This window comes from Aythya marila, assembly GCF_965140915.1.
Source record: "Aythya marila genome assembly, chromosome: 1".
In the NCBI taxonomy this organism is placed as follows: domain Eukaryota; kingdom Metazoa; phylum Chordata; class Aves; order Anseriformes; family Anatidae; genus Aythya; species Aythya marila.
In genome coordinates, this window is record NC_139042.1 from 59,541,506 (window position 1) to 59,564,063 (window position 22,558).

The 22,558-nt window shown below is 38.2% G+C and overlaps 1 protein-coding gene across 1 annotated transcript in view; it reads right to left on the minus strand.

The window, feature by feature from the left end:
- Positions 1–791: 791 nt before the first annotated feature.
- The window catches only part of NALF1 (NALCN channel auxiliary factor 1), a gene marked incomplete at both ends in the record, with an annotated part of 496,829 nt that continues 475,062 nt past the window's right edge, over positions 792–22,558 (minus strand). Inside the window, 2 exons of the mRNA XM_082751886.1 lie at positions 792–1,087; positions 17,914–18,085. Of these exons, the coding sequence (XP_082608012.1) occupies positions 792–1,087; positions 17,914–18,085 (468 nt within the window). The remainder of the gene's footprint in view (positions 1,088–17,913; positions 18,086–22,558) is intronic.

A 22,558-nucleotide genomic window follows, 5' to 3' on the forward strand; every position in this document is an offset into this window, starting at 1 on the left:
GAATTGTGTACCCGTTCATTGTGATTACACAAACAGAAGCAAGTGTATGTTGTCTGTAAGAGGAGATGGGGAGGGAAAAGGAGATGAATGGTTCCCATGGGTAAGAGGACAGTTAAGTTTTTTGTTTGTTTGTTTGTTTTTGTCCTTTTTTTTCTTTTTCCTTTCTTTCTTTCTTTCTTTCTTTCTTTCTTTCTTTCTTTCTTTCTTTCTTTCTTTCTTTCTTTATTTTTCTTTCTTTCTTTCTTTCTTTTTGATTTTATTTCATTGCTCTTTTTGTGTTTTTTTTTTTTCTTTTTTTTTTTTCTCTTTTTTTTTTTTTTTAATTTTATTATTATTATTATTATTTTGTTGCTATGTCATGGAACCATAGCAGTCATTCCTCTAATAGAAACTGACAGGACATAAAAGACAGAACTATCAGATGAACACACACAATGACTAGAAATATATCGACAGAGAAAAGACTTAATTTAGCTTTGAGAAACCGTCCCAAAAATAAAATCCTGTATTAACAAGTGCAAAAAACAAACTGAAAAGAAACTCCAAACATTAAAACACAGTGTATAAAATGGTGTGAGAAATTTAAGTCACCATACAGCCTTTTAGTCAATAAAAAGCTGTGATCTTGTGTCCTTGTTGTTTGGGCAGTGGCCCATTCTTTTCTTTTTACCCAAATGGTCATTCAAGAAGAGATCTGAAGGTAAAGCACTCAGTCATTGCTATTTCTGACTGTAGTCAATAGGGCCTCTTGAGTTTCTATGATATAAGATGAATCCATTTTTCTGTTGTTTTTATTCCTCATTGGTTGAATTATCTTCCAAAGTTGTTATGCCTCCAAAGCCCAGTCCCGTTGAGTTCTGTGCTGCTGAGACTGTAAGTACTGTATGTAAGAGAATTAATACAAGAACACACAGTTTAAGTCTGCTGTTACACAGTCTTGATGCTGATGAAACTGTGAGTGATGTCCTGTGACATATTGTTGAGCCACTTGTTTTTGTAGTCCCTTTGGATTGATGATCTGATAATAGTCCCCATCTGACATCACAGCATTCTGGTTCTGCATTGGTTGGATAGTTTTCATAGAGCCCTGTAGGTTAAACACAATGAAAAATAAGCATCAGACACATAAAAAAAGATGTCAGAAGTTGGCAGGTCAAAGGAACATTCGATAGCTTAGATACCTTAGCCTAAGCTATTGAATCCAGATATTTCAGTTAGCTTCAGGCTCTCAAAATCTACTCTCTTCAGCTTCTCTATCAAAAAGCTTGCCATTTTGCATAATTAGGGATATGCATAGTTTAGGAAGCAACATCACATAATCACAGGAAGCAGTTTAGGAAGCAGCATCACATGATCACAGTTGAATGATAATTCAACAGTGAGCACGGTTGTAGGAAGAAATGAAGCTAAAAAACAGTCATTGAGTTCCTCAACAAAATATGACATTTGAATTCTTCCTTTTTGAGTGAATGAAGTAACAACTAATCAAAACAGACATTTTCACAAAAATTACTGAAATTATTGCTCCATCTGTGAGAACATACCAATAATATGGAATCAATCTATGAAAAGGTAGACATAAGAAATATTGGTATACTGACAACACTGACAGTGTTGACTGTCAAACCACTACAGATCCGACAGTTTCAGAGGAATTTTCCAATCAGAGCTTGCTTACCCTTCCTCAGCTGAGTTCTTCTAGTGGGGAGGATCTCTTCAGTGTATCCCAGAGGTGAAAAAAAGCTTTTATTACAGTGCATTAATTGGATCTCCTGATATTTCTTACTGTAGAAGTAGGTAATTTCCGTCTTTGGAACTTTACTGAATTACTTAGCCTGATCTCATTACACATTTTTATAATGTTAGAGGAATTCTGTCTTTTCCAGATGACACAACTGTCTTTTTGAAAATTGTCAATGTTGTATATATTACTGTAAAGGACAGTAGCAAAACCAGAGTGTTCTGTTTACTTCTCATATATCTTTAGTGATAAACTAAAAGAACCTAATTTAACCCATACAAGAATGTCTAATATAATGGACAAACAACTTTTCTCCATTTAAACTGATGTTGGAATAGATTTTGTAGTAGCTACTTACTCTCAGATGTTGTGAGGTTTTACTAAAAAATAACTTGTGCTGAAATTTTGGGATTAAGATTTTGAACGCAGTTTCTTAACTGCTATAATTTATAAACTACTTTTTGTAGTAAGAATTACATTTTGTATAAAGCATCACAACAATCACATTATTTAAAAAAAAAAAAAAAGCCAACAAGCTTAGGCATAATTTTCTTAGATCCATACTGCTTGAATTATGTGAATACCTTATAAAGAAAACCAACACATCTTAAAATAAAATTGAACTCTTTCATTTCTACTTCCATAATATGGATCTTAAATTAGAAAAACAAACAAACAAACAAACAAACAAAAGCATTAGGTATGCTGAGCATGTTAAAATGCAGATTAAACCTAGACTGGCAGTTTTATTCCATAACGGAATAATCCCCCAAAATGTCATATATGAGTCCATATGAAGTTTATTTTATTTTGGCTTCAATTAAGTTAATGAAGACATAGGAATGAGAACAGTTCATTTGATGTCATATAAAGTCTGGGTTTACTCTGTAGGTGACCTAGTGTTCACCAGCGCAGAAGAGCTCATTAAAAAGATCAAGACTGGAGGAATCCTAGATTGCAGTGACCACACCCCAGTCGAGTTCGTGATCTTGAGGGATATGGGCCTGGCTAAGAGCAGTCAGGACCCTGAAATTTAGCAAAATGAACTTCCAGCTGTTCAAAGAATTAGTGGATGAGATCCCATGGCATACTGTCCTTAGGGACAGAGGATCTGATCAGAACTGGCAACTCTTTAAGGATATTTTTCTTAGAGCAGAGGAGCTCTCTATTCCCATAAGTAACAAATCAAGCAGAGAAAGTAGGAAACCAGCATGGCTTAAAAAGGAACAGCTGGTCAAACTTAGGCAAAAGAAGGAAATGTACAGACAGTGGAAGCAGTGTCATGTGTCCTGGGAGGAGTGCAGAAATGCTGTCCAGAAGTGCAGGGATGGGATCAGGAAAGCCAAGGCACTGTCAGAACTAAATTTGGTGAGGGATGCAAAGAATGACAAGAACAGGTTCTACAGGTACATTGGCCACAAAAGAAAGACTAAGGAGAGCTTACCACCTCTGACAAATGAAGAGGGAGAACTGGTAACAACAGACATGGAGAAGGCAGAGGTACTTAACAACTACTTTGCCTTGGTCTTCACTGGCGGTTAGGTTTCCCACATCTCTCGTGTCCCCAGACCTCTATGTGGGTGCTGGAAGAGCAGAGTCCTTCCTACAGTAAAAAGCAAGTTTGGGATTTTCTGACACAACTTAACAGCTACAGATCTATGGGGCCTGATGACATGGATCCCAGGGTCCTGAGGGAATTGGCTGATGTAGTTGCCAAGCCACTCTTCACCATATTTGAAAAATCATGGCAGTCAGGCAAAGTCCCTGGTGACTGGAAAAAAGGAAACATCGCTCCCACTTTAAAAAATGGTAGAAAGGAAGATATGGCGAACTACAGAGCAGTGAGCCTCACCTCTGTGCCTGGGAACATCATGTAATGGATCCTCCTGGGGGAAAAGCTAAGGTACATGCAAGACACGGTACATGCAAGATCCAAGACAGCCAGCATGGTTTCACCAAGGGTAAATCCTGACCAACCTGGTGGCCTTCTTTGAGGGAATGACTGCATCAGTTAACGAGCGAAGATCGACAGATATCATCTCCTTGGAATTCTGTAAGGGTTTATCATGGTCCCACAGGATGTTCTAATCTTTAAATTTGAAAGATACGGATTTGAAGGGTTGACCATCCAGTGGGACCTTCCAGTGGATAAGGAATTGGCTTGATGGCTGCACCCAGAGAGTAGTGCTCAAAAGTTCTATGTCCAGATGGATGCTGTGGTGACAAGTGAAGTCCCTCAGGGGTCTGTCTTGGGACCAGTGCTTTTTAGTATCTTAATCAGTGACATAGATGATGGGATTGAGTGCACCCTCAGCAAGTTTGCAGATGAAACCAAACCGAGTGGTGCAGTTGATACCAAAGGAAGAAGAGATACTGTTCAAAGGGACCTGGACAGGCTGGAGAAGTGGGATCATGTGAACCTAATGAGGTTCAACAAGTCCAAATGCACTTGGGCCAGGACAATCCTGGACAGGAGTACAGACTGGGAGAAGAACTCATTGAGAGCAGCCTTGCAGAGAAAGACTTGGGGGTTCTGGTGGATGAAAGGCTCAACATGAGCCAGCAGTGTGTGCTTATAGCCCATAACGCCAACTGCAGCCTGGTCTGCATCAACAAAAGGGTAACCAGCACGTCAAGAAAGGTGATTGTTCCCCTTAGCTCTGTCTTTGTGAGGCTCCACCAGGAGTATTGCATTCAGGTTTGGGGCCCCCAGGACAAGAAGGATGTGGACCTGTTGGAGCAAGTCCAGAGGGGAGCCACAAAGATGATCAGAGGGCTGGAGCACCTATGAAGAAAGGTCGGGAGAGCTGGAGATGTTCAGCCTGGAGAAGAGAAAGCTCTGGGGTGACCTCATTGCAGCCTTTCAGTACTTAAAGGAAGCTTTAAAAAAGAATGGAGAGGGACTCTTTACTCAAGTAGATCGTGATAGGACAAGGAGAATGGTCTTAAACTAAAAGAAAATTAGATTAAATATTAGGAGGAAATTATTTGCTCAGAAAATGGTAAGGCACTGGAACAGGTTGCCCAGAGAGGTTGTGGATGCCCCATTCCTGGAGGTGTCCAGGTTGGATAGGGCCTTGGTCAGCCTGATTGACTGGGTGGCATCCCTGCCCATGGCAGGGGATTGGAACTAGTTGATCTTTAAGGTTTCTTCTAACCTGAACCATTCTATGATTTTATGAATCTTTGATTCTATGATTCCCTGATTATAAGATTCTATGAAATAATGCTATTTTTTTCCACAAATTTGCAGTCAGACACACAAAACAGGTTACCAGACCTCAAAAATTATTAATTTTATTATTAACACAACAATTAACTTGTTTCATATTTTTAAAGAAATTATCTTATAATTTGGAATTTGTCATCATTTATTGCAAATATCATAAAGCAATCTTATTGCTAGTGTCATATTTTCTGAGACCCATCTTTTGTTTTTTGTGTGCACAAGTTTGTTAACGTGGTAATGTACTGGAAGTAGCTTGCAAAGTAAGTCATAATGTGATCTGTTACGTTACTGCAGTAGCTCAAACTATTAGCAGTAATTGAAGAGACAGAGGATGCTTAATGCTTTGATCCCACTGAGGCTTGCTAACTGTTCCAACTGTATTTCCTGCCTTTCTTTTTACAGGAAAATTCAGACTTCCTTTGGTATCAAAGATTATATATACAAGTTGACAATCAAAAAGTATTTAAATAGTTCTTCTGCACTTACTGAATTACAAATAAATTGAAGGCAACTCCACAGTCAAAACTGCATACAACTTGTTCCTTAATGTAAAATTAAATTTCCTCTTTATTTCAATTCAGCAATTGTATTTAGGCTTTGACTTTACAGTTACATATTTAATAATCAATTAACTGTAGAACCACTGTTCATGACAGTTGCTGAACATTTAGATAAATTCAGTCAGAGCTTTGGCACTGAAATAAAAAAGCTTCATTATTGTGCTACTCCACATAGTCTATTGTAGCCATTGTATCTATGTTGGTCTCTTGGAACTAACCACTCACTCTGATTAGTGAGAAGGTTACAAACCTTACCAGAAACCCTGGAAAGCTAGTAATTTTAACCTTGGAAGGTTACAGAAAAAAAGACCATTTTGTTCTTTTATGTGGATACAGAATTCATGAAAAGAAATTTAAAAGACACCTTTATCCAACAAACCACCAAGACTCACCTTCTCCTCTTCTGCCTTTGTAGTTCAATTTGCAGGCATCGTTCCTCTGTATTACTTGAATATTTGGTAATTATATTTCTGAGGTTCACCTTTCATTACTGGCTCAAAGCTTGCTTTAATTTTCACTTTTCACTTAACATTCTCAGCTCTGTATCTCCATTCCCCAAGTTTTCCCTGCACTTTCCTATATTCCACTAGCAGAAACCTTAGTCCATACATATCTTGGATTTTTCTTTATTTTGGTATCAGAGCATCTTCCATACAGACATGCTGTCACTCATGAAGGTCATATAAAAGCAATCTCTTTGCTTTGTAACAAGATACTTTTACTCATGTACATATAATTTTAATGATCAGCATGCAGTGATATCTGTAGGAAGTGTGTGTTATTAATTTTGATGCAAGGCTTAAGGCTACTCATTTGGCTGATATTATGTTAATGGAGACATAACTATAGACAAATCCTATGTATCCTGCTCAGATGAATCATACTGAAAGAAAAAGGAATGACAGCACAAGCATCATTCATTTTGTGCTGAAACAGTTTTGGTGGAAAAAAAGGAAAGTTCAAGCATGTTCTTATACTGGAATTGAAGTCAAAAAGACTCTATCTATATAAGCATGGTTTGTTATGCTAGATCACCAGCTAACTCAGAGAATGCTGTGGTTTCTGCATGAGTACTTGCATTTCTGTAGCACAGCAACCAGCATGTAGATTTACATGTAGATTTCTGTTTTATTTTGAAAGATATACCAAGCTGGTGCCTGAAGAAAAGAACATGAGCTAGAAGAATAAATCAGAGAGTTCACCAGAAGTTTTAAATGCTCCAATTTGCACAAAGTAAATAGCGCCTGCCAAGAAGAATCCAGCCAGCAGTGACATCATTGCATCAGAGAATTCCAACATACTGCATGACATTTCTCCTTCTGAGGAATTATTTCTGAGATTTCAATATTAGCATTTTCCAACTACAAAAGGAAAGAAAACTCATTAGACATTTTTGACTAGATTTAATTGCTTGCTTAGATCTGATCTGGAAGCTAGATCGCTTTGATCTTATCCAGATGGTCCTCTCAATTTCCAAATTTCTGTGTCTGTGACACATTATGATGCTTCTGTTCAGATATATATTTAAAAACCCTTCATATTATAAAAAGCAATACATTTAAATGTAAAGCATAGCTTAAAGATAAGTAAGTTATACTTTAGTCAAACAGAATATAAACCCACCCTCTTTTAGTTTAAATCCATTACTCCTTGTCCTGTTACTACACTCCCTGATAAAAAGTCCCTCTCCAGCTTTCCTGTAGAACTCCTTTAGGTACTGGAAGACTGCTATAAGGTCTCTCCAGAACCTTCTTTTCTGCAGGCTGAACAACCCCAACTCCATCAGCCTCTCTTCACAGAAGAGGTGTTCCAGCACTCTGACCATCCTCTTGGCTCTCCCATGGACTCACTCTACTAGGTCCATGTCCTTCTTGTGGTGGGGGCTCAGAGATGAATACATCACTCCAGGCGGTGTCTCATGAAAACAGAACAGAGCGGGAGACTCACCTCCCTTAACCTGCTGACCATGCTTGTCTGGATGCAGCCCATGATATGGTTGGCTTTGTGGGCTGCAGGTGCACATTGGTGGCTCATGTTGAGCTTCTCATCAACCAACACCTCCAGGTCCTCCTCAGAGCTGCTCTCAATTCATTCTTCACCCAGCCTGGATTTGTGCTTGGGATTGCCCTGGCCCAGGTGCAGGACCTTGCATTTGACCTTATTGAATTTCATGAGGTTCACACAGGCCCAGTTCTCAAGCTTGTTTGTGTCCCTTTGGATAGCACCCCTTCCCTCCACCATGTCAACCACACCACTCAGCTTGGTGTCATTGGTAAATCTGCTGAGGGTGCACTGCATCCCACTGTCCATGTCACCGACAAAGATGTTAAACAACACCTGTCCTAGTACCAACCCGTGAGGAATTCCACTTGTTACTGATCTCCACTTGGACATTGAGCCATTGACTGCAACTTTTTGAGTGCAACCATCCAGCCAATTCCTGACCCACTGAGGTGTCCATACTTCAAATCCTCATCTTTCCAATTTAGAGACAAGTATATTCAGGGCAGTGTCAAAAGCTTTGCACAGGTCCAGTCTGATGATGTCAGTTGCTCTTCTCCTATCCAACAGTGCTGTAACCACATTGTTACATCAGATTAACCAGATTAATCTGATGTAACCAGATTGTTACATCAGAAGGCCATCAGATTTGTCAGGCACAGTTCATTCTTAATAAAGCCTTGTTGGCTGTCAGCAATCACTTTTTTCCATGTGCCTTAGTATGGTTTCCAGGAGGATCTACTCTTGCTGGGCACAGAGGTGAGACTCACTGGCCTGTAGTTCTCTAAGCCTTATTTTTTTCCCTTTTAAAAATGGGCTTGATGTTTCTCCTCTTCCTGAACTGCCACGACTGCACAAATATGATGGACAGTGGCTTAGCAACTTCACCAAAGAATTCCCTCAAGACCCATTGATGCATCTTATTAGGTCCCATGGACTTTTGTATCTCCAGGTTCCTTATATGTTTTCATAGCTGCCCTTCCCCTACTGTTCTTCACTCCCACAGTCTCTGCTTTTGCCTTCTGGTGCTTGGTCTGAAGCTCTTGCTGGTGAAGACTGAAGCAAAATAGTTATAGAGTAACTAAACCTTCTCCATAGCCCAGGTAACTAGGTCTCCCATTTTCTTCTGGAGAGGGACCACAATTTCCCCAGTTTTCCTTTCATCACTGACGTACCTATAGAAGCCTTTCTTGCTCTTGATGTCCCTGGAAAAATTTAATTCAATTAGGCTTTAGCTTTCTAACCTGATCCCTGGCTGCTTTGCAAATTTCTCTGTATTCTTCTCAGGCTCTCTATCCTTGCTTCTGCCCTCTGTAGGTCTCCTTTCTCTGTCTGAGTTTGGCCAGGAGCTCCTTGTTCATCCATGCAGGTCTTCTGGATTTTTTGTCTGGCTCCCTCTTTGTTGGGATTTATCACTCCTGAGCTTGGAGGAGATGATCCTTGAATATTAACCAGCTTTCTTCACCTTCAGGGCTTTATCCCATAGTGCCTACATCCTTCTATTCCAACACTCCAGTCATGGGAGTCATCCCACCACATCTCCGTAATGCCAATGAGGTCATAGCCCTGCAGGTGTACATACATCTCTAACTCCTCTTGTTTATATTTCCTATGTTGCATGAGTCAGCATAGAGACACTTAAGTTGTGCCCCTGATGAAACTGAGTTACTGGCTGGCATGGCTGGACTTCCTTTCTGCTGCTCTTCAGGTGCTTTCCTGCTGACTCTCCTCCAGACTTTGAATACCTTTCACTGACTCTGGTGTCAAACTGGGAGGAGCGGGATGGACTGAAGTTCCCCTCCCCTGGCAACACTAGTTTAAAGCCCTCATCACTAGCTTGGCAATTCTATGACTGAAGATGCTGTTCTGATTCTCCGATAGGTGGACCCTATCAGTCTCCAGTAGACCAGGTTGGAGTTGGACTCAATGATACTTATGGGTCCCTTCCAACTTGGTATATTCTATGATTCTATGATTCTACATATGGGAGAACATTCACACCATGCCTTCTAAGCAACTAAAATGTTATTCTGAACACACAAAATTAGCAGTCTGAATTAATATGGACTTAATGGAAAGATGATGGAGCAGCTCATCCTGGAGGTCATCTCCAAGCATGTGGAAGATAAGAAGGTGATCAGGAATAGTCAGCATGGATTCACCAAGGGGAAATCATGCTTAATCAATCTGATAGCCTTCTATGATGGGATGACTAGCTGGATGGATAAGAGGAGGGGAGTTGAAGTGGTCTACCTTGACTTCAGCAAGGCTTTTGATACTGTCTCCCATAATATCCTCATAAGCAAGCTCAGGAAGTGTGGCCTAGATGAGTGGATAGTGAAGTGGATTGATAATTGGCTGGATGGCAGGCCTCACAGTATTGTGCTCAGCAGCACTGAGTCTGGTTGGAGGCCTGTAGCTAGGGGTGTCCCCCAGGGTTCAGTACTGGATTCAGTATTATTGAGCTTATTCATCAATGACCTGGATGATGAAACAGAGGGCACCCTCAGCAAGTTTTCTGATGACACAAAGCTGGGAGGAGTGGATGATACCCCAGAAGACTGTGTTTCCATTCAGAGGGACCTTGACAGGCTGGAGAGATGGGCTGAGAGGAACCTCGTGAAGTTCAACAAGGGTAAGTGCAGGGTCCTGCACCCCGGGAGTAATAACCCCAAGCACGGGTACAGGCTGAGGGCTGATCTGCTGGACAAGGTCAAAGGAAGTGATACTCTCCCTCTACTCAGCATTGGTGAGGACACATCTGGAGTATTGTGTCTAATTCTGGGATCCCCAGTAGAAGAGGGACATGGGACTACTGGAACGAGTCCAGAGGACGGCTGCTAAAATGATTAGTGGACTGGAGCACCTGTTGTATGAGGACAGGCTGAGAGCTGGGCCTATTTAGCTCGGAAAACAGAAGACTGAGGAGAGATCTCATCAATGAATATCTAAAGGAAGGGTGTCAAGACGATGGAACCAGGCTCTTTTCAGTTGTGACCAGTGACAGGACAAGAAACAACGTGCACAAACTGAAGCACAGAAAGTTCTATCTGTATATTAGAGATTACGTCTTTACTGCAAGGGTGATAGAACACTGGAACGGGTTGCCCAGAGGTTGTGGAATCTCCTTCTCTGGAGATATTCAAAACCTGCCTGGATGCCATTCTGCACAATGTGCTCTAGGTGATTCTGCTTGGCAGGGAGTTGGACTGGATGATCTTCAGAGGCCCCTTCCAACCTCAGTCATTCTATGAATCTGTGAAAAATTAGAGTGATTGAAAGCACATCATTTATATGTCCCCTCCCTCTTCTGACTCCTTTCTTTCTTCTTCTGCATTAAAAAGAGTTCTGTTCTGGACAGTAAACAAGACAAAATTAATTCTTCTCCTGGTGACAATAGACCTTTTCCGATGTCACTGTTCTTAGGAAATATTAGAGGGTGGCATGCTGGTGTTGGAAGAAACTAATGCAACAAATCTCTGCCATATTGCTGCTTACCATATTCCCATCCTGTCCATAAAGGAACTTAAGTGTTCCATGAAATCCTATTGCATTTATTACACAGTAAGAAGTGTGAGGATGTGGCTGGTATTTTCTGCCTGGTATTTTCTATTGGGTGATGGTCCAGTAGACCATCAAACCATGCCACAAAGCACAGAGAGGCCATAAGTCTTGGTCAAGACAAAGAAAGCCCTTAGCAACATATATCTATTTCGTCATGATAAAGTGCTCCAGACTTGTCACATAGATGACGGTTTTGGGACTGTTTGCCCTGAAGCTAGGGTAAGGTATGTCTGTATTACCAAGTAGTTTTGGGCAAGAGAAGATGCATATAATGAATAAGCTGGTGTTGAGTATTTTGTGTCGACACTGAATGCACCAGAAAGCTTTATACCTCACTGTAACTCTAGTGGATTCTGAAGTTCAAATGCCCATTAGTAGCACGAAGTGTGAAAGTTATGGTGCTGTAGCATGTCTCCTAGCTTAATTTAATACAAAGGAACCCAGTTTACATCCTCGAAGATGCCTCCTCATTTCAAGCAAAACAGAAAGGAGTATAAACAACAGATTTGCTTCAAAAGTGTACTCCTGAATTACATTGCTAATGTGGATGCAGCTGCAGTGCTGGTGTTGACAGCACATTGTGGATGCTTTAGGAAGGGCCTCATAGATGGAGGAGGTAATATGCTCTCTCTCTGGACATCTCTATTAGTAATTTGGTGGAGATTGATATCTCAGTTTTCCTGTGTTGGGGAAACTGCAGGCTTGAAAGGATGATGTTTGCTGTAAAGAAAACATTTATGGCCTCTGTGTGCTTTCCCTGTCTCCAATGGGAGATGGCATCAAACCAGACAGAAACAATTCTCAGGTTAGACCAGTTCCCAGGCCATCTGCTGGACTGCACTGTCCTGAAAGGTATAGGAAAAGCAGGAGTTGTGAAGTATTACTACAGTGCTCTGTACCTAGAGTCATACATTTTTCAACTTTTTTTTTTTTTTTCACACACAAAGAGCATGTGTGAAAGAAATCTTCCACATCTTCCATTTGCACTTAGAAAAAAGAAAAGATGACTACATATATGAAGGAAAAGATAGACAAGAAAACAGTCGGACTGTTTTCTTTCATACCAGTGACAACACACTGGTTTCATAGGAGTCAAAATTAAAAACTTGACCTGAAACTTTGCATAGGATTCATTCATTGTCTGTTACGTGTTCATATATTTGGCTAAACTCTACTGCCATTTCCCTTAAACAAGATTCTCTTTTGCATTAGCAAAAATTCTAGATGCCAGAGCTGCACAAAGAAACATTACATGAAACCACTAAAATTTTTAATCTTATGGATATAAACTCCAAAGATCTAAAATGAGAACAAATATATTTAATTGCAATGTATATGAAAAACTGTATGACATAACGTTGCCTAATGGAAAGACTGATTTTTTTACTCCTATTCACTAGAAAAAAAGTAGGGGGTGGGGATGGGGACAAGGCAAGGACACGAATGGTTTTCTCATGGAAATGGTTTTCTAACCCCATGTTTCTATAATCAGAACCACATCGTGTTTCTGATTGTTTTGGTTACTCTTCCTCCTGATGTACTCTCCTTCTTTTGCACTTCAGCTATCCTATATCCTCACATGTATATCTATGAAATACAAATTCCAGTGACACACAAATAATGGAGCATTTCCTGGCCTGTTCCCAATATCATTTTCATTGGAGATACACCAGTAAGATCTTCTCATACTAGAATACTTCTTACTCATTTTAGTAGTACTTTAGAAATTTCCAAGTCATTAGTAATCTATATTGAAAACTACATCTCCCCTTCCCCTTCCCCATTCCCTTTCCCATTCCATTTCCTTCCTTCCTTCCTTCCTTCCTTCCTTCCTTCCTTCCTTCCTTCCTTCCTTCCTTCCTTCCTTGCTTCCTCCCTCCCTCCCTCCCTCCCTCCCTCCCTCCCTCCCTTCCTCCCTTCCTCCCTTCCACCCTTCCACCCTTCCACCCTTCCTTCCACCCTTCCACCCTTCCACCCTTCCACCCTTCCACCCTTCCTTCCACCCTTCCTTCCTTTTCTCCCTCCCTCCCTCCCTCCCTCCCTCCCTTCCACCCTTCCTTCCACCCTTCCACCCTTCCACCCTTCCACCCTTCCTTCCTCGCACCCTTTCCATCCTTCCACCCTTCCACGCTTCCTTCCTTCAACCCTTCCATCCTTCCTTCTACCTTGTAAAATTTCTTGGGGACAAATCACCAGTCCTATGTTGTTTTCTCATCACATGGACCTTCCAAGGTAAGATAAAAGCTCTGCTTTTTTTTTTTTTTTTTTTTTACAATCTCCGGTGTACTTTTATTTATTTATTTTTTTACAGTTTCCAACATCAAGAAATACCCTGTCCAGAAAGAAAACAAACAAACGGACAAACAAACAACATACGTGAGTTCTCTGTCCTACTTTTTTGCTATTTTTGTCGAGCCGGCCTGACATTTATTGCTTTCAAACAGATGCGCTCGGATTTGCCAAGAGCCGCTTTGTTCCCCCGCCTCCACTAGGTGCTGCTCGCCGCGGCGGCAGGGGCGGGAAGCCGGCAGCTCGCAGCCGCAGCGCACGGCCACGGAAAGCAGCCCCAACCTCCTACACGGCGGAGGTCGGGTACCGGCGCGTAACCCTTAGATGTACATCACCCTCGGCGTTGTTTTCGACATCAGATAAAGCCAGCCATCGCCAGCATACATTTTCTCGTGACTAGCTTTCCATGGTTTATAGAAATGCTTTGTAGAAATCAGACCTCTGTCTTTCCAGTAACCTAAATCTCTTCTGGACGTTAGAGGAAATAATCTGTTACCATGGAGAAGAGAAAAAGAAGGCCTTACTATTATTTCTGTGACCTTATTATTATTATAAAACATTATTAAATAATAGGAGAATCCACAATTTTTTCTTGTGTTTTCAGTGACAAATCATTCTATAAGCAGAGGGTTTTGTCTCTTTCTTTCTTTCTTTCTTTCTTTCTTTCTTTCTTTCTTTCTTTCTTTCTTTCTTTCTTTCTTTCTTTCTTTCTTTCTTTCTTTCTTTCTTTTCTTTCTTTCTCCAGACAACATTTTATAATTAAGTGTTTCCTTTAACTAGCCAAAAAGTCCTGAATTAATTTCATGAAAAAAAAAAAATAAAATCTGCCATAACCAAATTCATTTCCTGTTAGATTTCTCTGGGGAAAAAAAAAAAAAAAAAAAAAAAAAAAAAAAAAAAAAAGAGAGAGAGAGAGAGAGAATTTGAAAAAGCATCTGTATCTGAGGGATACCGTCACTGTCAGGAGCAGCAGAGATATTCAAGACTGATTTAAATGAATGTGGGTTTGTGGCAAAATACTGTTCATGAGGAATCCCTGAATATAAAGTTTGCTTCTGCTGTGTTTCCTGTAACAGAGCTCAAAATTGAATAGCTTCACAGTGAACTTAGGAAGAAGGGAGCATCTAAATATCAAATAGAAATACTTTCAACATGACCCTCATATTTATTTATTTATTTTGCCAATGAGTTTCACCCATCCCAGGAAAAGCAGAACCAGTAATGAAATTCCCAGAACATCTGCCAGAAGGGAATTCACAAAAAATGCAGTAAAAGGTGTCCCTCAAGACATGTGGGACCTACTTTTGGTTGCTTTTCTGCAAAAGGAGTTCAAGTTAGCTGTCAAGCCACAAACTATTCAGAGGTATTTTTTCTACTGTTGAATGGGCTGCACTTTGCATGAAATAATTCTGTTTATGTTAAGTTGCAAATAAATGTAATTCCTTAGTCCCATAGCAGATATTAGTATAGTTTCTCATTGTTCAGTGGAAAGATGTGACCTTACACTGAACTGCTGATCAATAAGAGGGTGCCAATGGGCATGTATTCCAGAGAAAGTTTGAACTGCATCCTCATCATCTTTTCATGCACACAGCTATATAATGTCAACATGCTGACTTTTATGAGTCCATGGATATGAGCTTTGAAATCCTGACGTTAAGGGAGCTGATTTGAGAGGACAAAAATTCCCACCAAGTATTAGTTAGTGTACTGTGATTTGAGAATCACATTTATAATTACATGTATATCATAATTATATTTTAAATGCTTGCAATAATACCTTGGTTCCTTCGACATTCCATGCACTAAGTAACTCTCAGCTCTGTTGATTACATACATCAGATCTTCATTGACTACATTGAGATCTACATTAGATCTACACTGACTACTGAGAGCTTGTTCATAGAGTTTAAGCATAGATACCTACACTATTAAAATCTGCAGTAAAATGAGATTAATACTTCCCTGAATCTGCTTTTCATCCCAAACCCAGAGATATTGACTGTTAGTAATCTTTGCAAGGTCATCTTTTACTATATGTTTTATGAATGAATTTGGACTTGGAGATGTACTAGGAAAATAAGAGGTGGATATGTATTTCTGAAGACATTTTCTATGATAATGATGTCTTTGCTCACTGTTTGTTCTTTTCCTTTGTGTATGTGTGCCAGTGTGCACATGTGTGAATACATGGGCATACACATATATATGTATACAAGATGTCGATAAAAAGGTCTTGTCTCTCACTTAATCTGTATTGTCCTATTTAAACTGGAAATTAATTTTTATTTGCTTCCTCTGTATGTATATTGGATGGCTGTTAATATTTATGAAATGCACTGAAGAGAAGTGCTAAGCACCATTACCCTATTGATGACTACCAAATTGCAACTCAGCTTACATTTCATTACATTGTATGGGTATTGCTGGATTGTGTGCATTAGGCTTAATCTTCAAGAAGGAATATAGTAAACATCTTGCTACCAAAATCTCCCTAAATCCAAACACAGGGTACACAGTGAAGTGAGTTTCCATAAACATTATGCTTGCTTCTGAGGTGTCATAGAACATTATTGATAAAATATAAAAATATTTTGTTCTATTTTTAACTAGCTCACCTGGGCAACTCATTTATAATAAGTAGAAGTAGAAGTAGAAGTAGAAGTAGAAGTAGAAGTAGAAGTAGAAGTAGAAGTAGAAGTAGAAGTAGAAGTAGAAGTAGAAGTAGAAGTAGAAGTAGAAGTAGAAGTAGAAGTAGAAGTAGAAGTAGAGCAGGACAGGACAGGACAGGACAGGATAGGATAGGATAGGATAGAACAGGATAGAATACAACAGGTTAGAATAGAACAGGTTAGAACAGGTCAGAATAGAACAGGTTAGAACAGGTTAGAACAGGTTAGAATGGAACGGAACGGAACGGAACGGAACAGAACAGAACAGAACAGAACAGAACAGAACAGAATAGAATAGAATAGAATAGAACAGAATAGTTCAGTGGGAAGGAACCTTCAAAGATCATTAGGTCCAACTGCCTGACAACTTCAGGGCTGGCCAAAAGTAAAAGCATATTACTGAGGGAATTATCTAAATGTCTCTTGAACACTGACGTGGACAGAGCATCAATCACCTCTCTAGGAAGCCTGTTCCAGGTTTTGACCACCCTCATAATAAAGACATTTTTCCTAATGTCCAGTCTGAACCTTCCCCGGCTCAGCTTTGTGCTCTTCCCATGTGTCCCCAAGGAGCAGAAACTGGCACCTCCCTTTCTATTTCCTCTCCTCAGGAAGTCACAGAGAACAATGAGGCTACCTCTAAGCCTCCTCTTCTCCAGACTAGACAATCCAAGAGTCCTCAGCCTCTCCTCACATGACACGCCTTCCAGTTCTTTTACTAGCCTTGTTGCCCTTCTCTGGATGCTCTGAAGAACCTTAACAACCTTTTTATATTGTGGAGCTCAGAATTGCATAAGGTGAGGCTGCATCACTGATAATGCAGAGGGAGAATTGCCTCTTTTGATTCGCTGGATATGTTACGTCTAATATACCCCAAAATGCATATCAAGCTTTCTAGTGCAGCCCTATCTTAAGGTTGATTCTGTCTAATTGCAAGTATTTAGACCAGACTGTCAAATAATACAATTGTTGAAATGTCTTTTGACTGATTTAGTTGGAATAGGGTGCCTAAATATTTTCAAGATTCTCAGTTGATACTATAGGCACCAGAAATATGTAGGTAACATTGATATAAACTGAAATTTTGTATCAATGAATCCCAGTCAGTCCTAACAATAAATAAATACATGAAATTTGAAGTACATATGATATACTAAAGATATTTCTTACCTAATGCCCTCTGTGGATGGATCGTTCTGGGATGTTTGAAACAGAATGGAATGTCAAAGGAACCAAACCATTTTATTAATCAATGCACAGATCTATATAAATGATATATTTTAAAATTAAAAATCCTTCCAGAATCTAATAGAGTCCAGAAGACACCAAAAGATCAGTGCTTCACAGCCAAACATCTGATTTTTTCAATTCTTGATGAGTGAAAGTCCTTTCCTTAAACGTTTGCTATCCAAGAACTGCTGCAGCCGCACACTTCTGAATGCTACACCTCAGATTCTTTGTTTATCTGACATAAGAATCTAGATTAACAATGTTGAGTATACTAAAAATTGATTTTACATCTCCCTCTCTCTCTCTCTGAATACTGGATAGCACAGAGCTGCTTTTCTCAGGGTTTTACACAACACAGAGCTATAAAAATTTTCCACCAAATTACAAAGCATAAAAAATAACCAGAAAAAAAAATCTTCTAGCAATTTTGTTTTGTAAAGTTAATGACTGGTGCAAGCTGTAGTTTAAATGTGCATACTAAATCTGGGCTCAAATCCTAACACCTCTGAGAAATCTTTATGATGAGGAATACCTCCAGGCTCTCATAGTTAATAGAAGAAGCATATCCACATTCTCCTTCACAGTTAGACTTAAGAAAACAAGTGAATTAGTTTTTGTATACTATACCTGTACAGATGAAACTTGATAGTCCTCCATAGATGACATCATCATTATCTGGTAATATAAAGGGACACCTCGTCTGAACCTCCAAACAGTATTGCTTGCAAGGAATTCTGTTTCTGCAGTGAAACTGTGTGACTTCAAAATACTGGGAACAGAGCCAGGCTTTGTAGACAGTCTGGAAAAAGAGAAGAACCAGAAGTATAGATGGATGACAATAGCACTGTCATTATTAGAACATACTGTACTGTACACCTACATTAATACTGCTTCTGAAAGCAAATTTTAAGACTCTCATTTGGTTAAAACACACTCAACATTTGACTATCCTCCCACTACAAAAATAAAAAATTCAGCCAAGTCATTTAAAAGCAACAGTCACTCAGGACTAGGCTAATGACAGTATTTTACACCAGTGTGTAAATAGGTATCTGTCTTAGATGCATATTTTTATTACATAAACATGCAGCACACTCCTGTCCCTATACTTTATCATATACAAACCATAATCTGAACCTCCTTTGGGAAAACCTTACAAAAACAAATGCAATAAATAGTTTCAAACTGGCCTCAAGCCAGCTCTATTCTTTATATTTTCTGGTGCTAAGCTTTCAGGTTGCAATAGATGGTGCTGCTTCCCTTCAAATAAAACCCTATCCAGTCTACAGCATTACAGTTCGTGAACATGAACAGCTGTAGACTAGGAGCTAAATCTGTAACATTGAGGTCCAATGTCTACTTCTGGGAGCAAAGAGAAACACAATAAAGATGTTGTCACCTGAAGCTGTGTAACCATGGCTGCATAGTTGTAGTGATAACACTATTATTACTATTGGTATTTATAAATAAAAGCAAACTAAACGTTGATTTTAGTTTCTTGTGTCTTTAAGCAATGATCTTAGAAGAATTAAACAGCCTTTTTGACACAGAAAAGCTTCACAAGTGATCATATAAAAACAGATTGGATAGAAGCTTATGGAGCTGGTGAAACACCTCTATGACTGAGTACAAGAGAGGTTTGTCTGTTTCTGATTCTTTTATTTTCTATTTATCATTTTTTGAAGTGTATTATTTATTGGTTATATAGTTGCTATTTGTGCTGTTACATAATTAAAATTTACTTTCTGTATTCATTCCAAATATCCCAAAAGCTTACTAACAGCTTTATCATGGGCTCAAATAAAACATAAAGGTAGCTGGTTATTTTCTTTCTTTCTATACACGTTCATAAGAAAAAACAAAACAAAACAAACAACCAACAACAACAACAACAAAAACTTAGATTAAGTCTTCAAGCATCAAAAATTTAAATTCAAAAACTGACACCTGAAAGGAGCAAAAAGGAGCAATCTAGCAGAGGGTTTTGGTAGGTTTCAGCACATTTCCTTTCATCCATTACAATTTTTACTAGTGTCAGTAGTGGTTTAATGTGTATAATTAATTTGAATGTAGTAGTCCCAGAATCACAAAACTTTTATCTTACTTGTTTGCAGTGGTGGCAGGTGTGGGTAAGGTTGCTAGGTAATAAAGTAAAGCCTTTATCACTAATCTATGGTTTATGATTATTTCTTCATAGTAGCTTTTGCCTACTGCACTCTATAGAACAAGATTTTTTCATTACAAATTAAATTTTAATTGCTTACAGAGCGTTCTTATCCACAATAAATGATTAATTAGAAGGAGAATTAAATGGTGTGTGTATTTATTTTTCTTAAATAAACTCAATTCTCAACAGCAAGTGGTTTTCCCAGTATTGGCTATATCTCCCCCCACGCTTTTAATGCTTCAATTGTTATATTGATTGAATAAAATAAATAGTGGTTTTTTTGCTTGTTTGTTTCTTTCTTTTTTCTTCTTCTTCTTTTTTTAATATTTAATTTCTAATTGAGCAAAATCTATTGGTTGGAGACAGGAAAACTCTGGCTTGGATAACAGATAACAGATAAATATTCACAGATGTACCTTCTTGATCTCAGACCTGCCTAGAACAGTCTAGACCTGCCTAGAACAGTCTAGACCTGCCTATTTTGGATCTACCTAACATAGATAACAAGGTGATATATGAAACATATTTAATTAAGAAATTATTTCTTTTTATTAAAATATTAAATATTCCTGCTTTTTTTTTTTTTTTTTTTTTTTCCATGTCAATACCTCACACTTGCAACCTAGCAAACAATACATCCTCAACTCAAGCATTAACAAAATATTCTCTTTCTTACATACTTTATGGCATGTTGAGACAGATAAATAACTTATTTCAGGAGTATGTCTCTATAATACTGTTTAACTGGCACGTATGGGAAGTCTTTAAAATTACTTCAGCAAATTTGGGGTCATTGACAAAAGGTACAGAAGATCTTATTTGAGGACATAGGGACAATAAAACTTTTGTCTTTCTGAGTTGGCATAATCTCTTTCAAAATATAGACTTCCTTTTTAAAGTCCTATAGCACCAAATCAAAGTAAGTTAAAAAATAGTATAAAAAAAAAAAAAAAAAAGCAACCCCAAAATCTAGAATTATAACATCTCTTGTAGCCTGTTAGAAACCACTTATCACACAAAAATGCACTATCTAAGCACTGACAGGTGTGTGTATGTGTGTGGTCATACAGGAAAAGGTTGGTCTGCCTTATAAAGTCCAGGAAAATGTTCACCAATAAAAGAAGTGTCTTGTTACTAAGCTTCCAAGACCTGATTTTTTTTTTTTTTCCTAAAGTCTAAAGCTAAAAAATACTGTATTTCAAATTATAGTTGACAGGACTTGTTCTGAACAAGAAAATGTAGCAAAATTAGGAGCCAATGAAAAGTTCATAAATGCACATTTTTATTCTCTGTTTACCTCCCATATGTTTTATATTTTCTACTTCAGGGTGATATACATTGATTTTGATTCTGATTGGTATTATGGTGTCATATTCAGTCTTCTTTCATTTTGCTATCTGCACTTTTATTGTCTTTTACTGAAGAGAGAAAGGATGGAAGGGTGGGGAGGAGAGAAGACCATGCATCAAATAGCCAGAGACAGGGAAAGTTCTCCAGACTTCATATTAAGTTTTCTGGAGCAAAATTATTGGCCTTCCAAATCCACACATTATGAAGATTCAAGTCAATAAAATATGTCTTGGATTACATTTGAAGGGTCAAAGAGGGGTTGAGGCAGCAACAGACAGGATGGTCACTTTATGATATCCTCAGTTAAAACAAAACATACAAACAAAACCAAAACTGAACTCCCAACAAGAACTGAAATAAACTGAGTTAGAAGATTGGGAAAGATATACAAACTATAGAGAAAATATATGAACACACATTTATCGTTTTTTACAAGAAACAAGAGAAAATCTTTAGCAATTTTCACACAAAATCAGAACTGCAGAAGATAAAAGCATAATTTTTATTACTAGATATTTTGTGAATTCAGGACATGGCACTCTAAACAAACAGAAAAATAATACACTACATAGCTTTTGTATTTCTTAATTTTGTAATTTTGGCTACATCTTATGATCTTGTATATATTTTGCAAGCATATAACAGAATAATAATTGAGATTGGCTTGTATTTACAGTAGTTTTGAAAACCTTTGAAAAATCATAGTTGCTAATAGAAATCTGTCAGACTGATCTCAAAGGACAGAAAAATAATGTGTTCTTTTTTATTATTATTTATTTTTATTTTTGTAGCAAGGAAAAGAAAATAAAGGGAAAATACTCAGATAAATTGGATTATTGAAGCATCGGGGCAACCACATACACATTAAATAACTGCATAAATCTAAATACATGTATGTATTCTTTTTCACTATTAACAGAATTCTATATTTGATAGAGGTACAGTCCTGGCTATTAGACAAGATATAATGCAAAAAAAAAAATGCATGACAGAATAATTAGGTCATCTTTCATATACAAAAATATAACTACCAAATTTCAGGAGGGTTTAATGGTAATTTTTCCCACCTAAATAAACCCAATCTATTTTTTTTCCTATAGGCATATACTGAATATTACACTTTTGGAAAAGTGCATGAGTGAACACTGGCTTTATGTATCTGTATTCATATGCATGGGTGCCTACCCAGAAATATCATAACCAAAATCTTTTTGGCATTTTTAAGTAGTGAATAATAATATGATAAAATAAATATATTATTAATTATTAATTATTAATGATTAATTAGCCAGAGTAATTCACTATTTGACATTCATTTTATTTCCACTTTACAGATGTCAAGCCAAAGTCTGGAAACAGAAAACAATACCAACCACCCATCACAAATAACAAATTTTAGCAAGAAAAGAAATTAGCACTTCACAAATAAACAGGCAGTACAATGCATTTGCTTGTCAAATCATTATAGATAATAAATGGATTTAGGGTTAAGAGGAAGAAGGCAAGGTTGTTTGTGGGAAATTTTGAGATTTCTGTGCTCTTTTAGGAGCACAGCATGTGCTTTTTCTCTCAGGACATCAGGAAGAACACGGTTATTTTTGTCTCTGCAAGGGGAATAGCAGTCCAGATATTTTGTGTCTCTTATCATACATGGGGGTAGACTGTTTCTTGGAGTAATTCTTTCTGGTCTTAAAAAACCATTGGACAGAACTTTTAGGTAAACTGTCGAATTATTTGCCTACTGAGGAGCCAAAA